The 11,056-nt window shown below is 31.6% G+C and overlaps 1 protein-coding gene across 2 annotated transcripts in view; it reads left to right on the top strand.

Moving 5' to 3' along the window:
* The first annotated feature begins 3,923 nt into the window (after positions 1-3,923).
* LOC111370502 (putative hydrolase C777.06c) overlaps positions 3,924-11,056 on the top strand; it is an 8,307-nt gene continuing 1,174 nt past the window's right edge. The window contains exons 1-9 of one of the 2 annotated variants that reach the window (XM_022992219.1): positions 3,925-4,215; positions 4,434-4,563; positions 7,005-7,132; positions 8,036-8,183; positions 8,615-8,720; positions 9,486-9,544; positions 10,179-10,214; positions 10,313-10,422; positions 10,527-10,588. In XM_022992219.1, the coding sequence (XP_022847987.1) occupies positions 4,025-4,215; positions 4,434-4,563; positions 7,005-7,132; positions 8,036-8,183; positions 8,615-8,720; positions 9,486-9,544; positions 10,179-10,214; positions 10,313-10,422; positions 10,527-10,584 (966 nt within the window). In that variant the 5' untranslated portion in view covers positions 3,925-4,024 and the 3' untranslated portion in view covers positions 10,585-10,588. Of the gene's footprint in view, positions 4,216-4,433; positions 4,564-7,004; positions 7,133-8,035; positions 8,184-8,614; positions 8,721-9,485; positions 9,545-10,178; positions 10,215-10,273; positions 10,423-10,526; positions 10,589-11,056 lie in introns of both variants that reach the window. The other variant, XM_022992218.1, reaches the window with a different exon arrangement.

Genomic DNA, 11,056 nt, shown 5'->3' with positions numbered 1-11,056 from the left:
GGCGTCTCTGATTTGTCATAAAATTCAAATGGTACCTCTAATGCTGTCTCTTACTTATAATTAGTAAAGTTAGATTTTTTTTTAACTTAGCCAAACATGCAATAACGCATCCGATCAAGAATATTTCACTAACAATTTCTTTGGCCCCATCTATATACTATGCCTTCTTGATATGTGCAAAGTGTTCGAGTAGGTATAAATTCGTATAGTTACGCATTAATTTAATGCAATCCTCCAATCCTAATAGAACTCTTGTTCATATAATGACTATGCCTCTACTTGGTATTGATTTAAATCATATTTTAATTTCAGTTAAAGTCAAACAATCAATATTAACCATATTTTTTAAGGGTTCTACAACTTTTCAATCATACATTTCAAAATTTTTTAGAAATTTAATTTTAATCCCCACTAAACATGGTTGTTGGTGACTTTACGATAAGAAATTTCTAATAAAGGGTGATCCCTTAGCCGCCTCACTTAAAACGAGGGTCATCTCATAAGAATTTAAGTCTCAAATGTAAGAATTATTCCACGGATGTTCTACAGGACAGTCACATGAGGGTGGGCCTCATATGAATATTTTATGGAGGTGGGTCTTATTAGTGTGTTTATTCTGTAAAATATCTGTATAAATTTTCCCCATACTTGTAGACCGCTTTTGCCGGCAAAGAAAAACATTAGCCAGACACCCTAAAGTAACGATTGGACCAACATGAAAGCAAATGAAGTCAAACAAATTATTCTGGGGAATAATGTTTAACTTGTATCAAATTTATATCTTCCAACGTGTTTCCCACGAATTTTGCGGTCCATATATGAGCCACCGACCACATTTTCAAAAAATAAGTTTTTAAATAATGGAATCAAACGGGAGCCCAATATAGTATTAATTAACTAGGTGAGCCACCGACCATATTTTCTACTCATTAAAAAAAAAAAAAAATTGTTCACTGTTTTGCAAATTCTACAAACTAATGAGAGCAATATTATAAATACAGATTTTTTCTACAAATTTTGTACAGGAGGACAGCTGTCTTTTTATAATTGACTGTTGCCAAAAACAATTTTTGACGACAGCAAGTCACAGGAAAACAACTATCTTTCTATGCCAATTCTGTTTAAGAAAAATTTGTACTTGCAGATTAATCCAACTAATGATGCGCGAGAGTTTTTTGAACGTCGTGGCGTTATTATCAATTAAAGATCCACAAAGCACAAAAGTGGAATGAAATTAGAGGAAACACAAAATAGAAATCTAATATGCAATAGAAAAATGTAAAATATACACTAACAACCAACGTTATGAAAATCGTTAAGCCCAATCGATTCAACCTGTAAAATCAAGAATCGACCCCAGATCCATGTCAATTGACCGAAAACCTGGCGTAAAAAACCCGTAAAAGAAACTCCAAAGATCTACCGAAGCATTTACCTTGACTCGTTGGGTGGCTTGGGCCACACAGTTATTACCTGCCAAGACTTAACTAATGTAATAATTCACATAATTTTTGAGTTGAACTGATGAAATAATTCACATACTTTATTATAAATTATTATGTTCAAAATCATTGAGTTTAGGAAACATTTAATTAGTGCAATTCCATATAAATTACACAAAATATAGAGCATCTTAGTGGTTATGTAGCTTTTACACACACCCAAATGGCTCATCAGTCATATGGTATCAAATAGCAAAATGGTAACAAGTGATGCACACACATTTTGCAATATAAGGGTAACAAAATCAAATTTTTTTTTTTATAAAGGAATAAAATTTCTAACCCTTTTAAAAATATTTCTTAATGCTGCCAATATAACCCAAAACAACCTTTTTCTTTAATTTCATTTACTCGTCAAATATTATCTGTATTGTGGTCGATAATCCGTATGTCAATGGACAATCATTTTAAATATAATAATTTGAATAATTTAAGAAATTGAGTATTGAAATATGTAACTTATTAAATATATTACTTATAAAGTAAGAATAGAAAGAGAGAGAGTCTTGTATTTAAAAAATCTCTTGGAATGCTTTAATTAATTTAATAATTAATGCAACTTGAAAACCACAAAAATAAGAATAATGTTATTTAGCCTCCATTGAGATTATAATTCCACTCTATGTGACGTTAACTTGGCATTAAATGTTAAGTGAAATTAAATTGGTCATCCAATTCAACCTTTCATTTAATCTACTATCTAACATCACACAGATTGGAGTTATAACTCCAATTTGTGTTAAATAGCATTACTCTGAAACTAAGAATTGAGGACAGTAAAATCATAAATGCTCTTAATTGTAAATATGAAAATTAATACAAAATTTGTTAAGGCTAATTATATTCACACAATGATTTTTAATAACTAAAATATATTTTAATTGCATGAAAGTTTTATGATATTTAAATTCTTTATAAGCTATCACTTTTATGTCTCAAAATTTTTTCATTGCATTTTTATTCTCAAATTAACATAAATTATTTCTTATTATGATTTCTTTCCAAAATTGTATTTAAAATAAAGTAAAAAGATATATTTGCCCTTTGTATTTTTAAATAAGCTAAACAAATAATAACGCAAAAATACGAATAAATATTTGGCCCTCATTTCAAAGCACATTTACAAAAACAATAAATTTGAACAAAAATTATTATTAAGGACAAGATTTTTTTATCAATGAAATGTTAAAAATAAGAATGTGAGGGAAAAAAGTTTAGGAATAAGTGTGATAACAGATAAAAGTCAAAGACATGTAATTAAAATGTGGAATATTTATACAAAAAAATAAAATAAAATTGGAATGTGATGAGAGCCATTCAATGATAATGTAAAATAGAGATTTAGATATTTAAGGTGATCGAAGATTTCTTCAATGGAGAAATGCAAAGGGAACCGTGCTTTACATCTAGGGCGCCAAATGGTGAACAAGCCCCCCACCTATAAGGGGCATCGTCCAGGGCCTATATGGTCCTAGACAAGTATCTTTATTCATGCAAAGGACATACAAATTGTATTTTTCTGTAGAAAGTTAAAACAAGATGTAAATTTACAGTATTTTTACATACAAAATAAGTAAAAAGTTGATTTAAAACTTTCATTGGAGCAAAATTAGTTTGTGTTTGATTGCGAACATTGAATTGTATGGAAAGAAACTAAATTCTAGACAATTCATTTGCATAGAACTTATTTATATGAAAATTATTAATTAAAATGTATTTGATTGATTTAGTTTTCAATTTAAAAAATATTATACTTGTCCATTTTTTATTGTTAGATAGATGATAGAAAGGGAATAGATGTGGGAGGGGAAGAGAGAATAAATTATCTGGAAAATAAAAAAATCGCTCTTCCTTAAAGAAATTGTTTTTCTTGTTTTGAGAAAAATATGATTAAATGACCAAAGGTTGAAGAATATTTTCTATGGAAAAATTGTCAATTAAACACCAAAAAAGTAAGAGTTTAGGTAAAAAAAAAAAAAAAAATTATATTTTACATAGAAAATAAAGTCAAATAAGCACACTCTTAAATGAAATTACAAAAATAATATTAAAATATCAATTTTCATTTTAATTTTACATCATCCTTGAATACATTCTAACAAATTCAAGAAACAATCAAACAAAACACCTAAAAACCTACAAATGTTTGGGAGACATTTTTATGTAAAAATGTATTTTTGAATAGTAAATTGATGGAAAATGTATGGTTGAAAAATAAAGAAATTTTTTTGATTTACGTGTAATATTATTTTAATAAAGAATGTGTGATTGAAAAAAAGAGAGAAAAATGTATTTTGAAAAAAATGGGTACCGAACGGGCTCAAACAACAGAAAAAGAGAGAACCATCCTCGTAAAACGGCTATTTTTCCTTGTTTGGGCCCCACACGTTTCACCCTTTATATAAAGGAAAATTCATGCGTGTTTCTCTCCCTCTTTTCCTCTCTACGCTACGACTCCCTTCTCCTCCGGGTTCTGCAAGCCGCCGCCCAATCACACCAAAACACAGAGTTCGTCGGGGGAGATGGCAACCGCAGACCATGAAGTCGCGGAGAATGGAAATGTGGAGCCTCCGCGATCGTCTTTGATATTTCTCGGCACCGGTTGTTCTAGCGCGCTTCCAAACGCGATGTGCTTGATTCAGCCCTCGGATCCCCCTTGTCACGTCTGTTCCCAGTCACTATCTATACCGCCGGAACAAAACCCTAATTACAGGTATTTTTCATTTTCCTATGTAATAGCGCTTGCTATTCTAATTTTCTCCAGAACTAATCAAATCTTTCGAAGAAATTGATCTTTAGATTAGATTTCGCATTGTCTGATTAAACATTGTTCTAGCATTATTTTTCCCAGGTTGTTGGTAGTTATTGTACAAATTTTAGAAAACGGGGTATGACATGTCGTTATATCATATGTGGTTGTTGGAAATGTAGGTGCAATACATCTTTACTTATCGATTATTGTGGTGGTGATCATAAATATATATTGATTGATGTTGGCAAGACGTTTAGGGAGCAAGTGCTCCGGTGGTTCACATATCATAAAATTCCGCAGGTGGATTCTGTGAGTATTCCGTACCTTTTATTCTTTCCTAATTTTATTTTTTATTTTTACTTTTTTTATAAATGTAATATACATACTAGATAGTAGATCCAATTTATTCTAAATCTATTTTAACAAGTCTCTCGGTGTAAACATTTAGGCCTGCTTTATAATGAATCATAGCCATGAAATTGCATCTAAAACATTCACCATATGCCAGGGGCTCAAATGCTTATGTGCTCGTGAAGGAGAAGCAAAATTCACCTTCCATTAGAGAAAACTGCAATTATTAACTATAGTGGATTCATTGAGATTATACCAACTGTTTATGCAGCACCGGCATGCCCAATACCTAGATAAATTTACTTCTGGTGGTGATACTAGATGTCTGATTGTCTGTTAGTAACTGGCACGTTTTAATAGTCGAGAACTAGAAACTTGTGTGGCTGTAAATTCTCCATCTAGATTTTAGATATATAATTAACGCTAACCTGGAAGAAAGGATAGACAAGCAATAATACTCCAGTTATCTCTCTCCCCTGAACCCTTTCAGGTAAATCACCGTGGTGGGGCTATTATACCAGATAGTACTATACTGAAGAGCCTTAGGAAATTCCCCCATATATACAATAGGATTCCTCTGGGTTTGTGTGTCAAATTTCAAGTACGAGCTCACCCAACCGCATAGTAGTTAAAGCATGGGATGAGAGAAAGAAATAAAGCGCAATGAGACCCCTCTTTTTTCTTACATACAAGCCTTAGAGAGCACTCGCTAGTGATCAGCCACACTGGAACTAAGACACGATCCAGACTCCTACTGAAGGCAGCAGTGGAGAATTTTTCGACATTGTGTACCCCCTCCATCATTCGGAGGTGGAAGAAGGGGTGTTGCCAATTTCTATTTATACATATTAGGGCCCCAGAAGCCAAGAGGTGGCTGAGCAAGAGTTGTCACAATATACTTGTAAATCCTTTGCTCTTTTTCCTTCTCTCTTCCAGCTCTCTCCCTATACTTTGTTTTTACTTTATTTTCCACAGATTTGATGAACTATATTAAAAATATTGAATTATCAACTAATATGTATTATTCTAGTGAAATGACCAATGTATTTTCCTTTGACCAACATGCTTGTAAATCCTTTGCTCTTTTTCCTTCTCTCTTCCAGCTCTCTCCCTATACTTTATTTTGCCAAAGATGTGATGAACTACATTAAAAATATTGAACTGTCAACTAATATGTGTTATACCTAGTGAAATGACCAATGTATTTTCCTTTGACCAATATTGTTAGCCATGAAATATACTTTTAGAATTCAATACACCTTCAATGTTGATCACAAAATATCTTGTTGTGCCTCCTTATTAATTTTGATTTCTCATTTTTATTAATGCCGTGCATGCTCTGTGTGTGTATATTTTTTATGTTTTTTTTGGGGAGTTTTAATTGCTCTTTTTTCTAATGTTCCGTAAGTTTGAACCTTAACGTTACGAAGGGAATTACAGAAGGAGAATTTACGTATTGAGAGCAAGAGTGAGATAGAGGTAGGGCTTATACACAGTCATTTAGTAGATGCTAATTAGAATATTTTCCCTAAATTACAGAGTCTGTACATGAGGACATGTAGCAGATGGTAATTTTGGCATTTTGACTAAATTATCAAAGATGCTAATCCAATCAATTTCCCTAAGTTTTAAAAGATCTATATGAAATACATACTCACTATCTGAATGATCGCATTCTCTAAATATTGGTAGTTGGATTTTGTTTACATATAGTATAGACTTGCTAAGGTACTGGTGACATCTTATCTTTTCATATAGTAGATGGTAATTTTGGCATTTTGACTAAATTATTAAAGATGCTAATCCAATCAATTTCCCTAAGTTTTAAAAGATCTATATGAAATACATACTCACTATCTGAATGATGGCATTTTTTAAATACTTTGTTTACATATAGTATAGACTTGCTAAGGTACTGGTGACTTATCTTATCTTTACATATAGTAGATGATAATTTTGGCATTTTGACTAAATTATTAAAGATGATAATTCAATCAATTTCCCTAAGTTTTAAAAGATCTATATGAAATACATACTATCTGAATGATGGCATTCTCTAAATATTGGTAGTTGGACTTTGTTTACATATAGTATAGACTTGCTAAGGTACTGGTGACTATCTTATTTTTTCAACTCCATTATGAAGAATGATATTTCTCTTGGTTTACATGAAAAGGGTATATTGTTCTTTTTTTTCTATGTATTTGAGAAAAAAATTTGTTTCATGAGCTTACTAGGGTAAAGCTGGGTGAGATTTAAACACACACTGCACGGTTAGGCGAATAATCCAGCAACTCAATGCTATCTCACCAACTTATTCGTCTTGTTCTCAATTAGTCATTTGTAAACAATCAAATCTAAAGCGTAAAAGTATTTAGCTTATATTTTGACATCTTCAGGTTATCTTAACTCATGAACACGCTGATGCGGTTCTTGGCTTGGATGATATACGTGCGGTGCAACCTTATAGTTCAACAAATGATATTGATCCGACACCCATCTACCTCTCCCAAGATGCCATGGAGAGGTACTTTTCACTTTTGTTGTTATTTATACATTAATTATGATAGCCTTAATAATATGGTTTGGTCTAATTTCTTCTTGTTATAAACATGATGAATATGGTTATGTATTGGCTGAGATAATAACTGGTGTGAAAATTGGTTTACAGTACTTGTCAAAAAGTCACAAATTGCATTCAACTTCACTGTTACTGTTTCTTTGCCTTTGTTGGGAAACAAGTAATTAAATGTTACTTCTACTACATAGTGAAAGTCAAACTTTAATTTCAACAACACATTCAAAATTACTACTCATTATTATCCACACATTTTGTGGTCCCCACCATTATTCTTGCTAAAAAGTTCCTAAAATGTTACTAATAATCTTTCCCTTACAGACAATTTGTTTTTAATTTTGTGGATCTATGATGAAGTTAGGAGTTTGTTATGGTGTAGAATTTTAGAATACAGTTTCTTATCATGGTCACTCCATTAGCATTATTATGTTAACTGATATGTCTAAAATGGGGAAATGAGGTTTTTCTTTCTGGGCAGAAGATAATGTTGATTACTAGGCCTTGATATGCTATAAATTTTCATATATTCGTTTGACTATCTGTTTTGATGGCAGGTCTTCGCTATGTGTTTGTGAAGGAAATATGTGCACATCGATTTGTGATATGTTACTCTCTTTCATGTATTATCATCTATGAAACTCTCCATGTTGTATTTTGAGTTTAAGGATCCTGCTCCTTTCATTAGTTAATAAGCTAGCATATCATATTGAAATTTTGACAAGCCATCTAATCTGTTGGGTTTAAATAATGGCGTGTGTAGATATCTTCTGTTTGTTTTGTAACCGACATGTATCTTGCCTTATAAGTATGATTGATATTTTATCCGATTGATTGTTGATTACTCTGGAACAGCATTGCAGTGAAATTCCCTTACTTAATTAAGAAAAAACTCAAGGCTGGGCAGGAAATCAGACGTGTAGCACAGCTTGACTGGAAGATTGTAGAGAATGACTGTAAGAAGCCATTCATTGCATCAGGACTTCAATTTTTTCCTTTGCCAGTTAGTTTCCTTCACCATATCTTGGTTTTCTTCTCATATATCTCATTTATAGATACCTTCTATAGAGTCTATTGTTTATATCTATGATGCACCGACACACACATGTGTGTCCGACACATATACATTGACATGCGATTTTCAAAAAAGTACCGACATGACGCGTCACCACACATTGATTAAATTCTTTAAAACTCTTCATTTATATTGTATATATTTAGTTTTACACTTGCTATTAATATTTCTTGTTGAAATCTTTCAAATAGAAATATCTATTTGTTATTTACTAATAATTTTTAGGTAAAAAATTATAATATTAATAAAAAAGAAAAATAATCATGGTAGAGTATTCGGCATGTGTTGGAGTCGGACACGCTATTCTAGTTGAAGTGTCGATGCTACAGAAGTTTATATGTTCTTAACTTTTGGTACAGGTAATGCATGGTGAAGACTATGTATGCTTAGGTTTTCTTTTTGGTGAAAGATGCAGAGTGGCATATATATCTGATATTTCACGCTTTCTTCCACCCACAGAATATTGTAAGCAACTGAGTATCTCCTGTCCTGCAATACTTTGCTTTTGAATATTGCGTCAATAATCATTGTGTATTGGTGTAAATATGTATGCACATATTGGAGAGGGCCTTCATACTGTAGTTGTTTCAGTATGGCATTTGAGTATTATAAGAATTTGCATGCCCCCTTGCAAAAACTCAAGTATTAGAAATAACTACCGTTGTTTTGGGATTTTTCTTCACAATGAGAAATTAATTACCACTTTCTAAGATGGTACATGGTAATTTGTAAAGGAAATTTACAAATTCCATTTTTATATAAAATTATATTTTTACTAATTGGAATTAGGATTGAATTTTCTATTAGGACACCTCTATCTAACAATTTTGATGTTTTTAATTTGGCAAATTCAAAAGCTAGTGATTCAAAAGTAAATGTTTGTTAAAACTTCCTGCTGGCACCTTTTTCAAAAAAAAAAAAAAAAAAAGAACTATTGCTTTACTACACTATAATCTTTTATAAGCACACATGGGATAAGATCAGGGGGGTATTCTAGATTCCAGGAGAAAAATCCAGATTAATTAAGTTTTAAGCTTCTAACAGACCAATATATCTAAAACCTAGAAATCGTTATCGTGGATCATCTCCTGCAGAAAAATAAAAAAATAAATAAAGAAGCAGTGAAGAAGCCTCAAGTATAGAAAAGTGATTAATTATGCAATGTACATTCATCCTGCTAGCTACATGTAAATTTGAAGCCATTTATTAAGGTAGCGTTGGCCATTGCAGATATTTCTAAAGATGGAGGTGGACAGTTAGATCTTCTTATCTTGGACACACTATACAAGGTTAGTCTAGTGATAAGTTATTGGTAAATTTCATTTTTTGCTTATTTGAATTGTTGTTAAGTAAAGCAAAACTATTATGTTTTGCTTGTATAATACCCACCTCTTCATGCTTATTTTTAATTGTTCTTAAGTGAAGTTAAACCAACATGCTATTCATACCATACCATTTTTAGTCACAATAAAACATTTTAGCGTTGACACACTTCAACCTCCTTTTTGTGTTTGAATCAGTAAAATGCATTTCTTGTTTATTTGATAAGTTGCAGGTGCAAAAATTATTTTTCTGGTTTGGTTTTTTTTTTTTTTCTTTTCAGTCTAAATTTCTCCTTTCTTTCATTCCATGTATTGATAGATAATAAAAGATTTTTCCTTCTATTCTCCTAACCTTCAAGTATAAATATAGGCTGAATTATTCCATACTCAATCAAGCTTATATATAAAAGTGTAATCCTATCTATAGAAGGAAAAGGAAAAAGAAAAATCATATGACTAAAAGGAAAAAATATTAATTCCTAGCTTGACTAGGATATAAGATATATAGAAATATTTCTATAATCTCCTATTTTAACTCTCTTCTTCTAACTGGTTATTTTGTTTCTTATTCTATTTTTTCTTTTTTCTTTCTCTATCGCAGAAGGGTTCTCACAACACTCACTTTTGCTTTCCTCAGGTTTCTTTCCTTCTCACTATTTAATGTCCCTTGGATTTATTTTATGTTATTTTTGTCAGAAGTTCTGCTTGTGTTACATTGCCAAAATATGTCTCCAGACTCTTGATGCAGTGAAGAGATTATGCCCGAAGAGAGCTTTATTGATAGGAATGACCCATGAGTTTGATCACCACAAGGACAATGAATTTCTTATGGAATGGTCTAGAAGGTATGATTTATTGCATTTCCTTATGGGCAGTCCTAAAAAGTAGCTTGGCCAAAAAGGCCTCACAAGGTATACTGAAAATCTTAATCATTTGTTTCTGCTTCTAGGGAAGGAATACCAGTTCAGCTGGCACATGATGGGCTGCGGATCCCTATTGATCTTTAATGAGGTAAGGTTTCATGGATCAAATATACACTATTCAGAATGGCACTTTTTGTTAAGCAATAACATCTTTAGTTATGTAAATGCTTATGGATTAATGGTTCTTATTTTAGTTTAGTGTTAAATTAATTCGCTGCGGCAGAAACTTATACTGAAATGATTGTGAGAAAAAGAATGATAAATAATTATGAAAATGAGAATCTAAGCCCCGTTTGATTCCCATTTTTTTCAAAATGCATTTTTTTATCTCTTCTTTTCAACCACACACTCTTCATTAAAATAATATTACACGTAAATCAAAAACTTTTCATCCACACATTTTTCATCAATATACTATTCTAAAATTCACTTTTCCGTAAAAATGGGTGTCAAAACACCCTCTAGTAATATTCCTGCTACAATAATTAAGTTAGTGATCTAAATAGAAAATTATCTTCGAGTGAAGTATGGCTCCAATTTTGCTCTTTTTTTTTTT

This window comes from Olea europaea, chromosome 21, assembly GCF_002742605.1.
Source record: "Olea europaea var. sylvestris chromosome 21, O_europaea_v1, whole genome shotgun sequence".
NCBI lineage: Eukaryota > Viridiplantae > Streptophyta > Magnoliopsida > Lamiales > Oleaceae > Olea > Olea europaea.
The sequence above is the reverse complement of the archived record's forward strand: the minus strand, read 5'-3'. Positions and strand labels throughout refer to the sequence as shown.